Raw genomic sequence first — 24,394 nt, 5'->3', positions numbered from 1 at the left:
ACTGTTTCCCACAAGTTTGGACCATGATAGTTTCCAAACTTCAGTAGTCTGGACTAAGGTGGTTAATGACGTTTAGTAGCACCTGAACGGGCACCTGCACATACTTCTGTGGCACATTGCGTTAAGGCCGGCAGATGACAGCCGCCGTTGCACAGCAGTTACCAGTTCCCTGTCCAAGAGTTCGAATCTGGGTTAAGATTTTGACAACAATATTGACATCATTGTTTACCTAAGTTTATCTTTTGTGCAGATCATATTATCAAAATCAGAATCAGCCTTCTTGGCTTGGTTTGCATAAACTAACAAGGACCCCCCCCCCCCCTCCATGAAAATCAAAGGCTACATATTCTCAGCTGACTCGTCAAAAAGTGCGCACCACCTTATTATTATCTGCAGGTGTGTGACTTACTTACGTGCACATGGCTGCAAATTGAATTTATGTATTTTCTGCCTTGGGCATTTGAAAATATGGATGTATTAGAAACCTAAATATATTTATAATTATTCATTTGCAAACAAATAACTGGCGTCAGTGACGTCTTTGACACGAAGATCCCTGGAACTATGCTTCTAGCATTCTACCACAGGTCGAGAGGTGTAGTTGTAACTACACAACTTTACAATAGTGGTTGCGAACGTTGGTTGCTACTATGGTTTTGGGAAACACTAACGTAGTGTAACGATGCATTGGTTAAGTTCCAAATATGAATGTAATTCTGCGGCATAAAGCAGATGTATTTGTTTATTGTACAGAAAAATAAAAATGACATGTCAAGCAGTCAATTGACTACATTGCAGTCAAGAAGTAGGGCAAATTACGTGGGTCATAGTTGTCTAAGCCTCTATAGCGTAGCCTGTTAAAAACGTCGCAGAAGCCTACCCAAGGCTACAGATTAATTCTGAACAGTTATTTCTCTACTGGCTCCAATTATCACACCACTGTTTTGATTTGCGTAGTTGCGTTAACCCAACACTGACAATAATGTAGACAGCAAATTTCGATTTCGATTTCCGTTACCACCGTGCAGTCAAGCCTTAAGCAATACCCAAGTAGCCTAAATCGAGGTAAATCGAGCTTTTTCAGAAGGGGCGGCTGGCAGAGCGATGTACAGTGGCAGAGCGACGCACAGTGGCTGAAAGTGGTACTAAAGCTTCACGCAGCTTCACGCCTCGTAATGCGCGAATGAAGTGGTCATTTGAAAGCGATGCCCACTGTACATGTACATATGACATGTATGTTATGTCTTCGATGTCTTGGAACAGGTCTACTAATTCACTACATAGTACATATATCAACTGTGTTGCTACACACTTATTGCTCTTTGATACAGTGGCATAAACACATTAAAATGAAGAGTACCAGTTAAGTACTTACAATTATATATTACATGTATGTTGTGTCATTGGTGTCTTGGAACATGTCTGCCATTACCCTACATACTGTAGTACATGTATCAACTGTGTTGGTACACATTTATTACTCTTTTGATACAGTGGAATAAACCCATTAAAATAAAGTGTACCAGTTAAGTACTTACATCTACATATATACATCCTGTCAATGATGTTATGCATCCTGTAATTGATGTGTTGAAACGTGTCTGCTGTTACACCACACAGTACATGTGAATTAGTAGACCTGTTCCAAGACAAGACCTGTTCCAGTTTATTCCACTGTATCAAAGAGTAACAAGGTTGTAGCAGCACAGCTGTTACATGTACACTGAAGACAATGAGGCCTTGACTGGAGCTAAGCATGCTTTGTATATCAAATCTATCATGACCTGATTTACCCCATCCAGCAGGTCTCAGGTCAGCTCTTTGCCTCTAATGAAAATTTAGGCAAATTGGCAAAGTTTTGTAAAAGCACTCAGTTTTACAATGTAACAACTATATGTAGGTACCCACAAATACATTATGCAAGTACAATGATAGTACCTGATAGTACATGTTGTTACACAGGTTGTACCACTGTACCTAATTAGGTAGGTACACTGTAACAGTGACACATTAAAATAAAGTGTTACCAAAAGTATTTTTTGAGGAAGGCAACTTTCCATATTCCTTTTTCAAAACGGTACTTCTACTCTTACTCAAGTACATTTTTGAGCCAGTAATCTACTCTTTTCTCCGCTACATTTTCAATTGCCTTTCGTTACGAGTACAAGTTAATTTGAGGAGAAAGTATCTCCAGGGATAAAAGCGTACCTCTCCTTCCCTCGGTGCACAATGACGTGGAAGAATTACAGGGCTTCAGAATGCATTGCTACATTTCCCTGCGATTATAAAAGTAATGACTGGCCTATTTAGCCTACTACACGGAAGTAGATGTTCTATATACAGTACCCTCCAGAATTATTGGCACCCCATGCTAAAGTTGACTAAAATCTGGTATAAAAAATAATCTGTTGGTGATTTATTGTAATCTCACAATGAAAACAAATAGGAAAAATCCAACCTTGAAGGTAAGCAAATTTGTTTTGAGAAAAAGGAAAATATCATAAAGATTTTTTCTTTAACAAAAACACATTGCTCACAATTATTGGCACCCCTGTTTATAATACCTTCTTAAACCTCCTTTTTCCAATAAAACAGCTTGTAATATTCACCTATGACACCCCACAGAGTTGGAAAATACAAAGGAAGAGATTTAAGTCCGTTGGTTTTTACAAAATCTCTCCAGATCGTCCAGATTCCTAGGTCCACACTTGCACATTCTCCTCTTTGACTCACCCCACTGTTTTTCTATGGAGTTTAAATCAGGGGACTGAGATGGCAATGGTCGAAGCTTTATTTTGCGCTCAATAAACCATATTTGTTTTGATCTGGACGTTTGTTGCGGTTCATTGACCTGATGAAGGATCCAATCATGACCAACATTTAGTATCTTGGCAGAGATTGACAGATTTCCTTTAAAAATGTTTTTAATGTTGTTCATGATACCATGCACCTTAATTGGATTCCCAAGGCCTTTGGGAATAAAAACAGCCCCACAATAGCACAGCCTCTCCACCATAATTCTCATTAGGTATGGGGTTCTTTTCAGTATAGTCATTCTACACGCCAAACACACCTAAAGTGTTCCTAGCCAAAGAGCGCAATTTTCATGTCATCCGACAATAGACCACACTTCCAGACAAAGTCACTGTACCATTCAGTAACTCCTGCCGTTTACATTGGTAATTAAATGACTGGACAGGCGTTTACCTAGCATGCCCTCTAAATGAGCTATTAACAGTGAGGTCACTTTTGAAGATTGTTTGGGGGACTTAGTGACCCCAAGATGACACCTTTGTCTGTAACTCTCCTATAGTGGTCCTTATGGAATTTTTTGCCTATCTTACCATCCTCCATACTGTGCGTGGGGGGGGAGATAACCATGGGTCTTTGTCCAAGCATGTTTGTTACATTTCCAGTTGATTAGAACCTTTTAATCATTGTTTTAACTGTAAACATAGGTATTTTCAACAAAGTACCTAGTTTTTATAGACATTCACTGACTTACACATGTCAACACACTTTCTTTTATTTAAATTGAGTGTATTCTCTTGTCTTTCTGATGTTGAAAAATGACAAGAGGATTTAGCCTCTGTGTCACTTTATTTTCATACCTTAGTGAAAAAGAAAGTAATTAACTACCTCTGAAAGTTCACAGACACTCTGATTAATTTAACAAAGTTGAAATTAGATAGGGAAATGCTTCTGTTAGGTTTTGTATGTAAGATTTTCTAGGGGTGCCAATAATTGTGAGCAACGTGTTTTCGTTAAAAATATTTATTATTTTTTCTCAGAATAAATCTTTTTCCCTTCAAGGGTGGATTTTTCCTTGTTGTTTTCATTGTGAGAGTACAATGAATCATACAAAGATTATTTTGTATGCCTGTTTTTAGTCAACATTACCAAAGGTGCCAATAATTCTGGAGGGTACTGTATCTAACAGCTCAGTAAACGCAATGACGTCCTGCCAGCTGCTGCATCTTCTGGTGAGACTGCCAGAGTAGCCACGAGACGAGAAGTAGCCTATGACATGACACGGAAACTTTCGCCTATAGGCCTATTCATTTCTGGCCAGCACCGTTCAACAATCACATTGGGCAAGGAAAGTAGGCCTACAACTTAATTTACAAGCAAAGAAAATACACTGGAAATCGAGCACAGAAGTTAGAAAAAACCTAGCATTTGTTTGTAGCCTCAATGTTGCAGGACATGACCCGAGACGGTCGGCTGAGAAAACAGATAGCCTGCTCTGTCGCTCTGTTCGAGTGGATATGCCTAAATATAGGTCTACCCGCATTGTTTTTAGGTTACATTGTCTGTATGGTGAAGTGATAACCAGACTTCTAGAAATGCAAAGCAGAAGAATATTGGGCAATATTGGTGGTTGCATGTTAGATCTGAAGTGAATTGGGTCACGAATCGCGATAGTCTGTCATTTTTAATAAGTGGGTCCCCAGAAAAAAAGTTTGGGAAACACTGCTGTCCACCACCCCCTGCCGACTCAAGATACTGCTCTTGTTTGCGTGCCTACCCTACCCCCAACTCCCAGTCTCCCAGTCTCTCCAGCTCTGCATCCTGGTGACACCCAACGACCTAAGCCACCATCACTTCACGCCCTGCCCCCGCCTGACGCCTCCTTGCCTGTGCCTGTTGAGGTGTCCACGACCATGGCAGCCTTGGTAGGGACATCAAGGAGGTGGTCATCCCCCAGCCCCCACACCCCCTCACTACCAGTGCAACACTCACCTCCACCATCACAGACTATCGTACCCCCACCATCACTGGATATTGCACCCCTCCCCCACATGGAGATCACGAACAATGAGGTGACAACGACTTCAGTCAACAGCCATCAGACACACAGATCCCAGATGCACCCCCCCCCCATCATCACAGCAGATCAGGTAAGAGATCAACTAAAGAAACTTCGCCCCAAGAAGGCAGCCGGGCCAAGGCTACTCAAGGCCTGTGCTGCTGAACTGGGGGAGCCACTGAAGCACATCTTCAACTTGAGTCTACGTCTCAGACAAGTTCCAACACTGTGGAAGACATCATGTCTCACCCCCGTCCCTAAGAAGCCACACCCTAGTGAGCTTAATGACTACAGGCCTGTCGCTCTAACATCACATGTGATGAAGACAATGGAGCGACTGGTCTTAGGTATGCTCAGACCCCAGGTACGCCATGCACTAGACCCGTTACAGTTTGCATACCAGGAGAAAGTGGGCGTGGACGATGCCACCACTTATCTTCTACACAGGACACATTCTCACCTAGACAAGGGGAAAAGTGCTGTGAGAATCATGTTCTTTGATCTCTCAAGTGCTTTTAACACCATCCAATACCTCAGACTGGGGGACAAGCTCTTGCTGATGGGTGTGGACGCTCACCTGGTAACCTGGATTACAGATTACCTGGCCAAGCGACCACAGTTCGTCAGACTGAAGAACTGTCTCTCTGACACTGTGATCAGCAGCACCGGAGCGCCACAGGGAACTGTGCTCTCTCCAGTCCTGTTCACCCTGTACACATCTGACTTCTGCTACAACACCAAGTCATGCCACATGCAGAAGTTTTCTGATGATACTGCAATTGTGGGGTGTATCAGGGATGAGCAAGAGGAGGAGTACAGGAGCCTGGTGGAGGACTTTGGGCAATGGTGCAAACTCAATCACCTTCAACTCAACACTTCAAAGACCAAGGTGGTGGATTTCTGCAGGTCTAAGCCCGCTCTGCTACCAGTCTCCATTGATGGGGTCAATGAAGAGGTGGTAAGCACCTACAAGTATCTGGGTCTCCACCTGGACAATAAACTGGACTGGTCAGCCAACACTGACACACTCTACAAGAAAGGGCAGAGCAGGCTGTACTTCCTGAGGAGGCTGCGGTCCTTCAATGTGTGCAGCAAGCTCCTCAGGATGTTCTACCAGTCTGTTGTTGCCAGTGTCCTCTTCTATGCAGTGGTATGCTGGGGAGGAAGCACAAAGAAGAAGGATGCTGGGCGACTTGACAGGCTGGTAAGGAAAGCTGTCTAGGTAGTGGGAGCTGAACTAGAGTGCATCACTTCAATATCTGACAAAAGGACCCTAAATAAACTGATCAACATTTTGGACAATGAGGGCCAGATGTACGTACATTTGCGAACGTAACGTTATCAGCGCCATGGACAAACCGCAGACTGCGAACGCTGACAGACCCAAGTTTCCGTCGTATTTATCAATCGTTCAATCCTTGGTGTAAACTGCGCCTTTCTCTGCCTCTCTCCGCCCATAAACGCAATTTACGAACGTCCACAACGGAATGGCAGAGCCTACAAGCGCAGTTGAAGGAAGTTAACTGATGACAACGTTAAAAAGAATCAAACGTTTAGCGATCATGAAATAATACCATAGATGATAAGATGTCAACGAGCAGGGAGATAATGAAGATCAGTAGTTCTACTCAAACTACTGAACGTGAACGTAGGCTATGGAAGATTGGTCAAATCTAGCAAGTAGGAAAGTTTAAGTGAATGACGTGAAAGTGAAAGTAAGACATTCGAAAGGCCAACGAAAGTTAATGTTGCATTTGATAGTAGCCTACAAAGACTTGCAAACTGGTGCTCTAAATAGCGATTGTGTTGTCTTTGAAAGGTTCTCTTATTGAAGCATTGAACTTCAATTTGGATTAACACCTGCTTTTACAAGGCGTAAGTATTTAGGCGCAGAATAGACGTGCGCTTTCAGGAGCAGTCTTTGTACATACCGCGGAATACATAATTAGGCGCTCTTTACTCTTCCCCTCCCATCTTTTTACGCTAAACTCCCACTTTCCCCTGGATCCTCCCATGAATGCATATGCATGACATGACAATCACAATCTGCCACTTTCAGCTCCCGCGACAGGCAGTTTGCGCTTTTACATCATTGCGGCCTGTTTGTACATATCTCGCAATGATTTTACACGCACGTTGCGAAACAAATACGCCTGAAGTGGGCGCAAAAGCGTACATCTGGCCCTGAGTGTCCTCCACTCCACAGCACTATTGTAAAGCAGAAGCAGAAGAGCCTGATCAGCTGGATACTTCGCTCACTGCCTTGCACAACAGACAGACTGAGGAAGTCATTTGTCCCCAGGGCCATTGAACTGTTCAATGCTTCACTTAAGGGAAGAGGAGAGATAGACTTCTCCGCATAGTCTGTCTGCCTCTCCACCCTCTCCATGTTTGGGTACTGTCTGTCCACTTTTTACCACTGTCTTACTGCCTCACTGTTTGCTTGCTATATTAGCACATATGGATAACCCCTCCCTCCATCCCACAGCCGAATTGTGGCCACACAATGTTTTACCTTTACTTAATATAGTTATATATATATATATTATTTTTTTTTATCGTTTTTTATATTACCTTGCCTACTCTCTTATATGTCCATATTTATTTTATGCTGATCTCTAGACTTTATTCTTGCACTGTTGCACTGTTGGACTTACTCATTTGCACCATCACCAAGACACTCACTCACACAGAGCACCTTACCTTACTATGCACAGAGAATCACAGGCTCAGTTCCTGCCTCAGTCATTGCAAGCGCCTCATGATTAATCACCCACTATGTGGATACTGTTTTTAGACTTGATTTAGATTTAGTGTTATTTAGTATAATTTGTATTTTAGTATATGCTTTATCTTCTACCAGGCATGCAAACTGGTCAGGGGTGAAAAAGGTGAGAAGGGCACACGAAGTGATAATAGTGCATAGCTTCCACGGAGTATGAAATGGCCCAAAACCAGAGATTTACAAAGAGTGAGGGGCCCGTTGATTTATTATGACCGCCGCGCAGCGAAGCGGCGGTCATATAGGTTTAGTCAGATTTTTTTTTTTTTTTTTTTTTTTTTCTTTTCTTTTTCGCATGTCCAAATTTCCGTCAATGATTCCCGGGACACTGGAAGACCGGGGTAGACGAAACTTGGTGGGCATGTAACCCCATATGGATAGCATGGAACCATCGTTTTTCGTTTTGATCTGTAGCCCCCCCGCTGGACTGCACCCCCCGAAAGGAGGGTAGGGCAGACACAGTTTTCTGTGAATATCTCGAGAACCGTAAGGTTTAGGAGGACCATTTTTTTTTGTATGTTGATCTCAAGGGGCCATGTCAACCCATTCCATAACCACTCATTTCATGTATAGCGCCACCTAGTTAAACACAAAAAAAAAAAATCGCAGGTATCTGTGACCTAACATAGTCAAAACTGCATGAAATTGGAAGTGTAGGATCATTATGACACCCTCTGAATGCACGCCAAGTTTCGTGGAATTCCGTTCATGGGGGGCCACACAATAAATTAATTTATGTTACTATACACCAACTGGCCTGTAGGTGGCCGGAGACAGTTTTCTGTGAATATTTCGAGAACCGTAGGGCCTAGGAGGTCCACCTTTTTTTTGTATGTTGATCTCAAGGGGCCATGTCAACCCATCCCATTACCACTTATTTCATGTATAGCGCCACCTAGTTAAAAATTAAAAAGCAAAAAATTAGGTGTTTTCATCACAATATCTCTGGCTGACATGGTCAAAACTGCACGAAATTGAAAGTGTAGGATCATTATGACACCCTCCGAATGCATGCCAAGTTTTGTGTACTTTCGTTCATGGGGGGCCTTACAATAAAACAATTTATGTGTACATTTAGTGACATACACCAACAAGGATTCCCGGGACACTGAAAGACCGGGGTACACAAAACTTGGTGGGCATGTACCCCCACATGGATAGCATGGAACTGTCATTTTTCGTTTTGATCTGTAGCCCCCCCGCTGGACTGGACCCCCCGAAAGGAGGGTAGGCCAGACACAGTTCTCTGTGAATATCTTGAGAACTGTAGGACCTAGGATGACCATTTTTTCCGTATATTTGCCTCCAGGGGTCATGTTAACCCAGTTCATGTGCACACATGTGCACAAACAGATACACACACACACACACACATTCACAGTAATCATACGTATGACCAGGGCCGGCCCGAGGCATAAGCGAACTAAGCGGCTGCTTGGGGCCTCCTGGCCACCAGGGGGCCCCCAATCGAGTTTCTTTTTTTTTTTTTACATAATAAATAACGTAAACAAGTGACATCAATGAATGAATAAATGAAACAATTATCATTAAAATCAAGAAAATTATGATTTCATGATTAATATGCCTGCCTACTGCTACTGTGTCTGCCAGCCTTTGAGTCACGCGCATAAAGTAGACACCTCGGGTGCATATACAATTCGTGCAGACACTGCATCAAGTTCAACAATCGGAAGAGACGGTAATGTTCAGACAAGTCACAAAAAAGGACGTATCCCTCTGGTGCCGAAAACAGAACGAAGAAAATGACAGAGGAGGAGAAAAACGAGCAAGATACAGGTATGTTTTGCATGATTATTTACAGTATGTTTTGTGCTTGAGGTAGCTAACTAGCTGTCATGATCTAATATAAGCCATCACCAGAGCTAAATCTCCGCCATCAACAGAGAAATGTCTCCCATTAATATATATTTATCTAGATGTATTTCAGATGTCAAGGATATTGGGATTGTTTTGGATGTTCAATCAAGCATGTACCCTAGCTCTAGGTGGGCTTATTATGTCGTAAATTAAAGTTAGCTAGCTGACTGAAGTGGACATTAGCACTACAGTAGCTACATGAAAACGTAGCTGAAGGCAAATTTACCACAGAGGGATTGTTTCTGATTTCGCACCTGAAAGTGTTGATAGTTTATTACTGCTCTATAATATGTGACATAGTGGTAAGTCTGATAGCAACAACAGACTAAGCCCAGGCTCCCAGTCCCAACCCAACCCACTGACTAGCGCGACTCTGGGCATCGGTAACGTTCCAGCTTCATAGGCAAAGATGGAACAGTACGTCCGCTCTGCTCTAAGATCTTTGGAGAGATGGTAGTGTTTGAGAAAATATACCATGTTGGGTGGGGAGACTTCTGTGATGAAAATAAATTTACATTTGATTAAGATAGTGGCAAGTGATGTAGCGGTGCTACCCTAATATTTAGGCTGCAGTAGATCACCATGTTAAGCGTTCACCATACTGCAATTAAGTATACTCTTTTGAGTATGCCTCATTTGCCAATAGAATATGAATTGTTACATGTGGAATTGCTTGTTATTTGAGTGTAAGTAATGATAGCAAAATAAACTCATTCTGCTCGATCAACTATGCACTTATGCAATATTTTTTTTTTTTCAGAGACACTGTTGAAGTCCTTTGGAGCACATCTCTACCTCTACCTAACTCTACCTACCAGAAGGTGAGGTTTTCTTGATGGCAAATGGTTACATAGCCTGTTAATATGACACGACACATTTAACATCGTTTTTTTTTTATTTATTTATGTATTTATTTAATCATTGCAGATTCGTCCACTGCAGAGTTGCAGATGCCTAAAAACCAGGAACGAAGTAGGAATAATTATCTATTTTTTGGGACATTTTATTTTTGATTATTAATGTTTGTCTACTTTGTTTTTATTTTGTAGTTGAAAATTGCTCATTTAATGCACATTTGCGGATTTGTTCAGCAAATCTGTTGAAAAACAAGTCATTAAACTGATGTACTTGTTTACAACAAATACAAATGCTGTTGTATTTTGTTATTTGTCAATTCAACTTCAGTAAACCACCCTTAGTGCTTCACTTTGAATATGAATGTTTCAAATAAATCTGTGATTTTAGTACCCTCTAAGATTAAAAGGTGACAGGGTTGGTGTAAATAACAACTATATTAATACATTGGTTTACCAAGCACATGGGGCCAGAAGTCTAGATTGGAGCCCCAAAACATTTTTGGCATGTGAGCAAGGATGGATTACTGAATGAGCCTACCGAGCCCAAGAGGTCAAGGGACCCTGAACCCCAAGTAGTTGTGTGAATTCACTACCAATAAGTCAAAAAGCAAAAGGCTATGAATCTGAACAAATTTAGGTACTGCCCTTCTCCAGCTGACCATCCCAAAAATGAGGGGGGTCCTTATGCATCTGTGTCCAGGGGGACAGTAGTTCATAATCAGTCGCTGTATTAATACATAACCTCACTGTATTCATTTATAATATGACATTATAGTGTGAAGTTGTCAATTATCACCAAGCACAGGTGACTGCGTTGTGGGAGGGGGCCCCCAAATCAAATTCTGCTTAGGGCCCCCAAAAGGCTTGGGCCGGCACTGCGTATGACACATACTCACACAGTAGACATATGTACGCTTCCATGCACAGGCACATACGCAGGCACACACACACACACACACACACACACACACACACACACACACACTCACACACACACACACACCCACACACCCACACACATAACATAAACATAACACAAACAATCAAGAATTTCTCATAATTATGAACAGGCAAGATGGAGGTGGGGTTGTATAAAATGAATTTTACATGTGAAATCTATGAACTAATCATGTTTTGGTACTTGTTGTCTAGCAGATACCAGTGAGAATTGAGTGTGGATAATGCAATTTAGTGAGACAGTTAGAATCATATAGGCCTTTCAGCGTGATTTCTTTTTGTGGAAAAAATGTGCTGGACTGGGCGGCGGTCATATTTTGTACCGCTCTGCGGTACATCTAGTTAGTAGTATATCTGTAGTTACAGTCCCTGCATTGTAAAATGTAAATTAGACGTGAGAGGAGTGAACATTTAGACATAGAGAAAAAGTATCAAACGTAGCTTGTGCAAAACGTAGCTTGTGCATAAAAGTTAGCTTTTCTTTTACACGTGTGTGAAATCCAATGACGCCAAGTGTGCGCTTCAGACTGTCGTTCACCCGCAGCAGAGTTACATAATGGATTTAGATCACTAAATAGTATGTTTTAGAAGGCAGGCAGCAACTGATGATTGAAAATGGTTTGATGTAGCTGGATGGAAATAATTTTAAAAGTGCAGGTAAAGGGATAAGCAAGCTGACATAGTAATTATAAGGTAGCTTATAAGGCAATAGGGACTAATTATTACACACGCACACTCAAACATTTAAGAGTGACCTTTATCTTGTTTAATGATAATACAAATGATGATGATAGTAATAATGTCATCATTATTTTTTGTAATTGTTAAATCTTAGTTCAAAGTTATATTTATGAAACTTGTTGTTATTGTGTTTTTGTTCAAAAAACTAAAGTTTCATATCTTAAGTTTCTATTTTTATACATTTTATTTATCAGAACTTTAATATATTTCAGGCATGCAAACTGGTCAGGCGTGAAAAAGGTGAGAAGGGCACACGAAGTGACAATAGTGCATAGCTTCCACGGAGTATGAAATGGCCCAAAACCAGAGATTTACAAAGAGTGAGGGGCCCGTTGCACTGTTTGGCAGCATGCTTCAGCATGGCCCTCCTCTCCTCCTAAGCAATCTACATGAGTTTTCTTTCTTTTTTCTCTGTGCCTGAAGTTCAGACATTTCTGAAGATTTCAGGCCTATTGGACATGAAGACATACAGTAGTAGGCATAGTATTAGAATAAAGATGATACGTTTGAATATTTGTTGAACCAAACCAGGTGAAACTTGCTTGAGACACACACTATTTCAGACTAACATTATATAAAATAGGGTAGACTAATTTGTAAAATCGATTTGAAATGTTTTAACTTCCTATGGAATGGGCAATGGGGCAAAAGTGTGCAAAAGTAGATCAAAATAAAATGAAAAATGAGTCATTTAGACTATTATTTGCTAAGGTATGCTCATGTGTTTTGTAAAATGCCCAATGGAAACTCCCCATAGGACTTTTGGTTACCCAAAATGCATACTGACAATAAAAGCCTTACTGTGTGGTTTCTGGACTATTTGGATTGTTTGTCAGAGGTTCTGATGGAATGACTACACTATGGAATAATTACAGAAATGTCTTTGCATTTTCTTTGTTGGTTCAATGGGTGTGAATAAGATGGATTATACATCTGCACAACAAATATTGGATAAAACAATGGATAAAAATATGGATTCCTGTGACTATTTCAATACCCAATTTGCTGCATCTATCTTATTCATACACACTGCAGCTAGAAGGTAGGGAAGCACCGGAGGGGTAGGAGGGCAATTTGATACAATTTAACTTGGGAATCCATATATGACAACCTTTTTCATGTACAATCTGTATAGTGCTTTACATTGTCAGATTAATCTCACTATGTCTCACATAGTAAGATTAATCTGACAATGTAAAACACTATACAGATTGTACATGAAAAAGGTTGTCATATATGGATTCCCAAGTGTCCAAGCTTTCAAATGGTGTATAACATCTACATAGCAATATGGTGCAATTGATTAATAATGTTGGGGGAGAGGGGGGTAGGTGTGTTGTGGAGGGCACACTGTTTCATAAGTGTTATCCTGCAGCCTAGGTTACTTACAGATTGTGGCATTGTGCTAGTTAGTTTGTTTTAGTGCTGGGCGGTATGACCAAAAATGTATATCACAGTATTTTTCAAAATTCTTACGGTTTCACGGTATGACGGTATTTTTTTTCCATGCATAATCAGATGTTCACAGCATTTTCTACAGGTTAAGAGAGGAATTGCTGCAGTACATTGACTAAGGATGGTCTATTTTACTGTCATGAATAACTCCACACTAGTGGTAATGCAGTTTTGCATGGCCCCAGAAAATTATGCTGTTTACAAAGAGCCACTCATGATTCTGCATCAGAATGCAAAGACAATTGCAGTCAAAATACAGAACTTTTACTGTGCAAATTTCACAAACATCTTGTATAAAACCAATACGAAAAGTAGTGCAACTTGCAATAATTATACTTTTTTGAAAATTATACAATTTAAAATAAAACCTTTCTGCTTACTCTGTCAAATAGGCCTATCAGAAACATGCCTTATTGTTATTGTGTGGTTTGCATGACGTTAGTGGTAGGCTAACGTTAACTTCATGTGGATGTGGATGTCTTGTTAGCCTGCCATGAGCTTCGGTTCGGTTCGCTAGGCAAAACATTAATAAAAAAGTTCTTGGTGCACTGATGACAGTCAGGATCATTTCTAACTAGCCAGCTAGTATTGCTCAGTTCATGTCTATAACATGCTTTACTTGCTACCTGGATAATTTCAGCGAATATTCTTAAGGTGAGATGAATGATAAGATCATTAAACTTCACTGTGTTCGGTGGGTTGCTAACTAACGACATCACCTACTAGCCAGCTAGTTACAAATGTTGAACAATCTCAATAGAATTTTCGTGACGGTAAATCCCTTTCAATGCAGTATCCCTTAACGTTTTTCCTTAACTAAAGAAACAATTTAAGGTATTCTGTGCAACACCCTTAAATAAACCCCTTACCTAAGGAGAAATTAAGCCTTAAGGGTCATACTTCAGGGGAAAAACTTAAAACACTTTGTGTTTACCCTCACTATGCCCAGCTATGCCTCGCAGTCGCACCATGCGTGCGTGTGAAAAAAGTCCCGTCTGAAACACTGTCGCGCGGCACAGCGTTCCAAACTTTGTGTAATCAAATACACCGGTATGGCGGTATATTAAAAATTAATATCATAACGAAAATATACACCGGTATACGGTGTGAACCGGTATACCGCCCAGCACTAGTTTGTTTAACCAACCAATAAAGTTGTGTTGTGTGAATAGTGTTCACACTACATGTACCCTATAGGCACAGGCTACTTCAGATCAGGTCACTGAACGTTTTTTAAAGACATGTCAATCAACACTGATTGTCAATCAACACTGCTCAGTCTCTGAGCAAGATCAGTATAACAAAGATCAGTATAGCAAAGGCTAATGTGAATACTGAAGAGTTAAATGTGAATAATTAAAGAGTTAAACGTTTTGCACAGCCCAGTTTAGGAGACATTTAACTCTTTAGGTTATTCACATTAGCCTTTGCTATACTGATAAGGTCTGTGTATTTGCTTCACCTTTTGCCGATCTAGACCAAGTACAGCACATAACCTATTCATCAAATTAACTCCTTGTGTCTCTATTTCTGTCTCATATCGCTAACTTTAACAACATTAAAACAAAACCGCCAATGCTACGTTGCTACACTAATCTCAACGTCTTTTGCTAACAGAAGTTGAAAGTTTCAACTAGCCCCCCTGTGACATCTCTAGGCACCTCTCCTCGCCGTGCTCACATTCCAGCTGACATTTCAGACGCATCTAGGCCTATCTGCGCTCACAAAAGGAGGCTATACCTCCTATAAAAGGAGGCTTTTTTTCTGCTGTTAGTGAACGTTGTGTGTGATGTCTGTATGCTACTGAGACCTTGAATTTCCCCTTGGGGATCAATAAAGTATCTATCGGTCACGGTTCCACGGGGAGAGCTTGAACCAAACACAGGGCAAAGCACAGCCAGGCAAGGTAATCCCAGAATCACAGGAATCTTTATTATGAACTGAATCAACGGTGTGCAACACAATGACTAATAACCGACGACGACTGAGGGGAGACAGAGGGTTTAAATACACAGGGGTAACAGGGCACAGGTTGACAATGAACAAGGTAAAACAAGAGACAGGTGGAAACCATAATTAAACTAACAGATTAACGAGATCAGGTGAGGGGTGGAGACACAGGCACAGGGAACAGAAACACATGGCAAAACAAACAAAGAAACACATGGAAAAGGACACAGGAAGTAAACAAGAGGAGCAGACATGAAGGAAAACACTAAACAGGGAAAACAAAACACGACAGGACCCTTACACTATCTATCTATCTATCTATCTATTTATCTATCTATCTGCTTTAAGCTACAGAACGATACTAAAGATCACCTTGTTGAAGTCATACAGTAGACTAGGCTAAATCAGAGCCTACTTTTTCATCAAGCTGGAGCCAGAGATGATGGCCTTTGGCGAACAGTTTAGGCCTACTCAAAATGAGTAAAACCAAATTTGACAAAATCTCACACTTTTTTCCCTTTCCACTTTGCAGAGTAATTTCATTCCAATCGCAGGAAAGAAAGACACACACAGTTTTCTTGTTTTATTAATTTGGTAGTCTTATTATCTGCTAGGCTATAAGCCTAATGCAAAACCATTTTCTGATATTTTATAGATTGGCTATATGAAGATATCGATAGGCATAAACATAGGTGCCCAATGCGTGAGACACACGCATTTCAATTCATTCACACGCTCACACGCCACACCTTGCTCTGACGATCACACGCCACACCTTGTATTGCCGTTGTACCTAAATTAAAAACTTTCAGATGAGAGCCACCAACCCCAGTGCTGGAGCCTACCATCCCCCCTCATATGAGGCGGACTTCTGCGCTTCAGAAGACATGCTACGGCACTAGCTCCCCTCCCCCAGCTTATTTCCATGATGGTAGCCAGCAGAGACAGGCCAGCAAAATTCCCGACACTTATTCAACAATGAAAATCTTCACAGTGGACCAACAATCTACCTCAGAGTGCAGTGCCCATAAATTGCATCGAACAGTACAGGGGTCAAAAAACACTTAAAGTGTTGTGAATATTTTCCTTTCCATATTAAAAATTCCAGGGGACACGAATCAATCAGAAGGAGATAGTAGGCTATACAATATAAAAGTACTTTATTATAAATATTCGCTAAAACGAATAGCAATTGTTATAGAAAAATTGGAAAAGAAATACACGCTTATTCAAAACAACGAATGAAGCGGATCCTTGCTGTCCATGAAAACAGCATAGAGTCTCGTCTAGTCTAATCAAAAAATGGAAATAACAGGTCTTTGAATTGGCATGCGAAATTAGACTGTTATAAGCCTATAGTAGCAAATATGGTAGCAAATAGCCTGGTGATGAGACAGCTTTTAAAACATTTATTTCATTCTCACTGGAGAACGGGCTGTTGCGCAAACAAATGAATTTCCACACAGCGAAACACCTCGCGAATTTCGGCCAGCGAAATTTCGCCTCGGGGGCGTTTTCAACCTTTTGACTGCAGTGTCAGCAAGCGAGCTAATTAGGCTAATCAGCTAGTTCAAACGTTTAAGTACTTAATGAAGATATCCAGGGGTCTTTATGCCTCGACTAAGTTGATGTTGCCTTTAAACAACAATTCATGTTCATAGAAACAACAAGGTCAATAAGACATCATATATTTCATACCTGTGTTGCATGTAGCCTAGCTGTCTAGCTAGGTTTACAATGCAATCCAATGTCCGAACATACTAGCAGTTCGCCAGTCAGCTAGCTAAAAAGTTTGAGTGTTTAAACTAACATATATAGTAGTCTATTTAGTGGTGTATGTGCTCTGACTAAGTTTGTGTGGCATATAAACCACAATACGTGTTGATACAAGTGTCAATGTTCGTGTAGAAACATTTTAATCACATACAAATTTTCGTGTTACAGCTCAGGTAGTCTCCGCCATCTTGGTCAGACTTTTTTGTAACTCCCGCCTCCAAACACAAACATGCGGACCTGATTGGTTCTCGAATGATCCTCATTTAAATAAAGTTAAACTTTCGCCAACTTTGTTTCGCCTGTCTTGGCGATTCGCTCTCATTTCGCCCAATCAGGGCGAATTTCGTCTCCATTCAACCTCAATGAGAGCGACGCGAAATTTCGGTGTGTGGAAACCCACCGTTAGGGTGAATTAGGGGTCAGAGCTATGGTTTTGCTAACCCATTCGCACAATAAATAATTTCGGAAAGGTTCTCTCCATTGTTAACGTGCAACATTTCTCCATGTGGATGTGGGGTAGTGTCAAGCAGTGAAGTGATAGCCTATTGCAGGTAGGCAATGTTCAGACAGAAGACGGGCACTGCTTTCTCTGTTGGTATTTCTGTCCCTCCGAAAACTGTGTTAAAATGGTGTTTTTAGCAGTCAAAATGTGATTTTCATGAGCTTAACCCTTACAAGCCCGACCGTTCTAATTTCGTTAAAATTTTAACGATGACCAATCATCTAATATCTCAGCTGTCCAATGACTGATTTTATTTCTGAAATCTTCCCCGTAATGCTGACAACATAAGCTTCAAATTGATATGATTGGTTAAGGGGTTTATGGCGCGAAATGTTTTGGATACTTGAAGATGAGTCGTGAAAAAAACTTTTCACTTCAGTCAGTACATTTTGACATTGACCGCCAGATGCCACCTGCACTTCGTTGGAGTTTACCTCGACTGGAAACCACACAGCTGGATAAACTGAGGTAATGTTTTACATAGTTTCTAGTTATGGTTCATCTTAATTTGTAGTCATAAAATCATGTCATTTGACAGTAATATGCTTTCTCATCAGCGTCAACATTATGGCATAGCGGGGGCTAAGTGCATCGTCATGTAACTAGCTAGCTGCATTACTCTGAACTGCTTGCAGTATTCTCGTTTGCTTTTGATATCAGTTATTTTCATTTGACAATTTCATTTAAAAACCTGTTAGTATATAACCTGTAAGTTTGTTTTCTAGTACCAATTTGCTTAATAGGTAAGAATTATATTGGCAAGTCAGTATAGCATACCAAAGCTGAATAAATCAATGGGCGCCGCGTTTCTAAGTTGCGTTCTCTTACATGAAATAAGTTGAGCGATATTTTTACTCCTCTCAATGTAGTTGTAAAAAACAAGATGTGAAATCACGGATTCTGTCAGAAATGTAGTGCTAATTAACTTATTGCCTCTCCTCGGGTTGTTACCTCGCTAGGCAGTTTGTAGTGAACTGTTTTACCTTGCTAACTTCTAAATGACAAACATCAGACGTGCTTGTCTCAACATTTTCTAAGATGGCATGACTTGATATTCTACTCTCAATATGTAGTTATAGAAAACATGATGTGAAATCACATATTATGTCAGAAATGTCATTATTGCATTTCAGCAGTTAGTTACTAGGTGAAATGTAATCTGTCTTTATCTTAATGCCAGCCAGGCAATCAGATTTAGGGTACCTAAACCCATGTGTAATAAAATGACTTTTCATACTTCTAAATATTTTTGAGTTCTTGAATGCTTCAATAGTTTAGGCTACCTCTTCTTGTGTATGTATGTGCACACACGCACGCATCTGTAGTTTTGTGATTTTATTTTTTAAATTAATAAAGGTATTACATTTGTATGATTTTACTGTTGTTTCAGATGGAGGATGACAAGACCTACACAGACCTCCTTGCAGGCCTGAAGAGGTAGCTGACTGCTGATGAGCTTGCGCTCACAATGTTGAAGACCATGTGAGGATGGAGGAAGAAGGTATAGATTTAGGTGGCGTGCGTAGGTTGGTGTAGACTGCCGCTAAAACACTGTGAAATAGACTTGTTATGTTGTTTTTTATATGTTGTTGTCCCAGGCATATGTGGTTTTACCAACCGGAACGGGTGGGAGGTTGTGCTTAGTAGGCCGTCGTATGCAAACACACAGTGCAGGGGCATGGGACGAAGAGACCCCAGAAGAGTTTCACAGTTTTCTGGGATTGATCATTGACATGGGACTTCACTTCCCTCCCTAATATCCATTGCTACTAGGGAACCAAGTCTCTGAAGGGATCAGGGAGCGTTGACCAAATGAGAAATACATATTGTGTACACTTTTTCTCCATTGACATTGCCGTTGTCAGTAGTTTCTTATTATTTCAAGTTTGGCAATGCAGAATCTGGTGTTGAACCTAGGTTTGGTAGCTACAGCCAGAAAGACTTTGGAGAAAATCTATCACAACAGCTTTCAGCCTCGCCTTCAGCTGCTCCAACTACTACTTTGTCGTCTTTTCATCAAGTACATATTCCTGTACAGCAGGAGCCAAAGAAAAATTGTTGGCTTTGTTATAAAAACAATACATAATAACACTAAAGTAGCTTGTATGGCCTGGAGTTTAGCGGTAGGTGACTTTGTTTTTTTGGTAAACAAAATTCAGATTTGGCATTCTACAGAAGGGGATGCGTTTCGTTATGAGTCATAGGTCTTCTGTGTTTAACCTTCAGGTTCCCCACCCCACCTTTCCCTATCCTCCTCTGTGTGTGTGTGTGTGTGTGTGTGTGTGTGTGTGTGTGTGTGTGTGAGTTTGTGTGTATATGTGGCAGGCTTGTTCTATGTAATCCACTTTCAAATGTTTAGAACACATTGATTTTTGAGTGTTGTTGAAGTTGATTGTATTCCTAGCTTTTCATAAATAATACATTTTATAGATGTATATCATTTTCATATTACACTAATTTATATAAGGAAGTTGTATCTGTTGAATCAAATGTATTTTATGTCTCTATTCAGAATTGATCTTCAATAAATATACAGTATACTTACTTCCTGTATTACTGGTAAGGTACATGTTTTTCTTTTATATATCATTATTATTGACTGTAGCATTTGCTTATATACAAATAAATGGTTTATTCTTATGGACCAAATAAATCTAAACCATTGTGTCTGACTTCATTATTAGTTTTTATGCATACTTTTATGTTTTTGGTGAGAAAGAGAATGTGAATTCTGTCAACATTCTAAATCCCGTTTCCTGCATTTTTTTACACTGATCACTAAATTTATCATAACTTTTGAAAGGTTAATGATATTCCAATTCAGTCTTTTTTGTTAAATAGCCCACAACTTGCTTAACATGTCATACACTCTATATTTTTCTCTATCTCGTATAGAAATATGATGAAAATAAATGTTTATGTGAATGAAATTAAATTTTAACAAATTTCGGTATACATTTGGAGAGGATTTTCAAAGACTGTTCATTACTGTATCAACATTACCATATGTATTTTACATCATTTGATAGAACTGATCCTTCTGATTACAATGGTATGTATATCCCATTGATGGTATGTATTATCCTCAAGTAATAAGGTTTTTTGTGTAAGGAGGTCATCCAGCACCAAAAATGGAATGTTCGGCACGGGCACGAAAGGGTTAACCAGTAAAACAAATATAAACAAAACAGCCAGATACCTCTTCATAAAATAACAAAGACACCTTCAAAAGTTCTATCGTGAGACTGCATGTCGTTTGGAGCAGTGTATCGGTAGGCTAGCCTATATTAAAAACAGAAGATTTTCTGTTTGCTTCGGGATATAGGCCTACCGGTAATTCACTTTTGGATTGTTTGATTATAGTGCTAACTGTTGGGACTGTCATAGGAGACGTAGTGTAGGCCTATCAGCCATCGAAATGAAAGCTCATCAGGGGGTAATATTTTGGAAACAAAAGTTGGGTAGGCTAAATGTATGGTATACTGTCGCATAGTGGCGCGTATAGATTCAAAGTGGCAAAAGCCGACGTTCCTAATCCTGCTTACAAGTGCCACCTGGTGGTTGTTTGGGTCATTGCAGCTTCACTGAGGAAATATAAATAAAAGATGCATGATTCACACGAGGTCACGTGAAAATCACGCGTGAAACCGGACATTTTGAAGTAGTACCCACTGTAGTAACAGCCATAGAAATTACCATAGCAACCACGATTACTACCCTAATAACACCCTAGCAACATCCTAGGAACAACTTTGCATGCACTGGTATTTCCTACAAATATGAAAATGTGTTACGATGAAACTATTTGTGTATACCCATTAAATCTTTGTTAATATCCAAAAGAGTACCTATAGTATACAGTACATTTAGAAAGCCTAATCCGATGGATATGTTGTTTTAAAGATTTGATAGGTTGTTTTGCATTTCTGGCTGGGCAGCATGACCACTTACCGTTTTCTGGGTTCAACTGGTATAGGAGTCCCTTCCACCATTCCCTGCGGACCAAAGCCAATACCAACCATTTCTGCTACTTTTCCAGAATTGGCACCTGCTGCATTGATCACAACAGTACACTCTACAGGCTGGAATTCTATACTGTTTGGCATCTGCACCTAGCGAAGGGAGATAACATGAGAAAAATAAATAGTACTATCATTCAATCATGAAAATTAAAGTTGCCATAACTGGATGTTTAACATACATTTGCATGAGTAATCCTTTTGATGTGGAGTCGTCCCATCTCTTTGTTTTCTACTGAGTGAACTCTGTGATTAAAACCTGGTGAATAGAAAAGATCCTATTTTAGATTATTTGTGTACCATATATTCATTTTATAAATGTTAAAAATGACAATCAGTTTTTGAAAAACTCAAATATCGAAATCGGTATTGGCCTTCAAAATCCCATATCGGTCAGGCTTTACAGGAGATGGAGACACATTGACATACACACGGATGCACACACATACACAAGTTAGACAGGCCGTGCGGGTGCGTTACGTTACAGTCAATCAAGAAAAAAACTCGCACACCATTATTTGCCGTTGAAAAATAAATAAAGTGTTTAATCCATCAAGCCAAGGTGCTGCCAAGTGAGGTGATGTACAAACGTTTCGGTCCTCAGACCTTCATCAGTGCAAACCATACACAAAGGTGTGACGCCTATTTATAGTCCGCGTCTACTTGGTGGCAGATCTGTCAATCAACCTGACCACTAGCTAGATAGGTTGAATTGTAGGCTCAAAGAATCATGATGTGAGATGGCCCTCAGGCTCATTAGTACAGTAGACAGTCTGACCCAAGATAATGAATGAATATAAAAAACTCCTATGCTGGGTGTTCGATATGGAGCGATCTAGATGTCCATGTTCGCATGCTCGTTCCAGGGCACTGTCAAGAATCTCGGAGGTATAACCTCGTCCACGGAAGTCCTTGTAAAGTGCTTTGGACTCAACTTCGAAGTCATCATCTCTATGACAAATGCGTCTAATGCGTAAAAAAATGACTGTAAGGGAATCCCTTCTTGCTTGGTGCAGGGTGGAAACAAGACACATGTAGACAGCTGTTCATGTCTGTGGGTTTCTTGTATAAAGTGGTGTGTAGGTTACGGGTGTCTCGCACTACCCAGAAAAAATGTATGTGCTTGCGATCAAATTCAAGACTGAATTTAATGTACTCTATAAGCCCATTAAGATAGTCATGAAATTCATGAAGATATGGCCCTGTACCCTTCCAAATCAAAAATAAATCATCTATATAATGCCTGTAAAGCAGTATGTTGTCAGAAAACGGATTGTCAGCATGGATGTGGTGATGCTCAAGGTAAGCCATGAACAGATTAGCATAATCAGGGCGAAAGTGGCACCCATGGCAGTGCCACCACAAATCTGTATGAAGTAGAGGCTAGTGACTTCCATGGTGACCAAGAAGATGTCGACCTCATCTAAACTAACTTTATTAATGGTGTCTATGAAATCACCTGTGTCTCTCAGGTAGGACGGTAAGTTGGTGACCAGGGGTCTGATGTGTGCATCAATACATTTGGAAAGGGGCTCAGTGACACATACACATACACACGCAAAGACACACACGCATGCACACACACATGCAAACACACACAGGCACGCACACACACTTACATGCACGCAGACAGACAAAGGGACACACGCACAGGCACGCACATACAAGCATACACAAAAGTTGCAAGATATAGGGGATGGAGTAGGAGATGGAGACAAATTGACAAGCCTGATTTATTTTCGTGGAGAGGATGTACAGGACTGAGCGACAGTCATATTTTGTACTGCTATGCGGTACATCTAGTTTTAATTATAAGGGGACACATTCAATTGTTCTGATCACTACATGCAATACTCCCTATCAATTTACAAAGTCAAAGTAAACTTTATTGTCAATCAACCATGCAACAATCTGTTGCACAGCGGACAGAAATTGCGTTTCTCCACACTCCACGTGCTGGTTTGTAACACATTTTTTTTTAAAAAGAAGTAGTGTACAGACAGGTACACACATAATCACAACAAAGACAAGATAGTTGGAATTACACGAAGACAAATAGTAGAGACCGACAGGACAAGGTACTGTACGACTTGGGTGGAGAAGGGTCTTTAATTATACTGGTGGCTTTATTACAGCATTGGGACAGGTACAAGTCCTGGATGGATGGAACGGCTGTTCTAGTGATCTTCTCTGCTGTCCTCACCACTCTCTGCAGGGCTTTCTGGTCGGCAACAGAGCAATTGCCATATCAGACTGAGGACTGCTGGTAAGGATGCTTTCAAGGGGTGAGGGCAGAAGGGGGAAGGTCAGCTGTCCTCATCCAGTGCAGGAAGTCGAGGCGTTGCTGCCCCCTCTTGACAAGGGAGGTGGTGTTAGTGGAGGATGTCAGGTCATCTGTGATGTGCACCCCCAGGAACTTGGTGCTTTTCACAGACTCCACAGCACTGCCATTGATGGTGAGTGGGTGGGGGGGGGGGGGGGGGGGTGTTTCTTCCTGTAGTCCACAATGATTTATTTTGTTTTGTTGACATTCAGTAGAAGGTTATTGTTGTCGCACCAGTTGATGAGTTGATGAACCTCCTCTCGTCATCACCACTGATGAGGCCCACCACTGTTATGTCATCTGCATACTTGATGTGGTTTGAGTTGTGTCTGGCACAACAGTCA

General features: G+C 40.6%; 1 protein-coding gene across 1 annotated transcript in view; it reads right to left on the bottom strand.

The window, feature by feature from the left end:
* foxred1 (FAD-dependent oxidoreductase domain containing 1) overlaps positions 1-24,394 on the bottom strand; it is a 104,985-nt gene that overhangs the window by 27,448 nt on the left and 53,143 nt on the right. The window contains exons 7-8 of the mRNA XM_076266584.1: positions 21,910-21,986; positions 21,660-21,820 (exon numbers count right to left, since the gene is read on the bottom strand). Coding sequence (XP_076122699.1) covers positions 21,660-21,820; positions 21,910-21,986 — 238 coding nt within the window. The remainder of the gene's footprint in view (positions 1-21,659; positions 21,821-21,909; positions 21,987-24,394) is intronic.

Source organism: Alosa pseudoharengus, unplaced genomic scaffold (assembly GCF_046254945.1).
Source record: "Alosa pseudoharengus isolate Yale_2024_CS ecotype anadromous, Long Island Sound unplaced genomic scaffold, YU_APseudo_1.1 YU_APseudo_1.1_scf_4, whole genome shotgun sequence".
In the NCBI taxonomy this organism is placed as follows: domain Eukaryota; kingdom Metazoa; phylum Chordata; class Actinopteri; order Clupeiformes; family Clupeidae; genus Alosa; species Alosa pseudoharengus.
The sequence above is the reverse complement of the archived record's forward strand: the minus strand, read 5'-3'. Positions and strand labels throughout refer to the sequence as shown.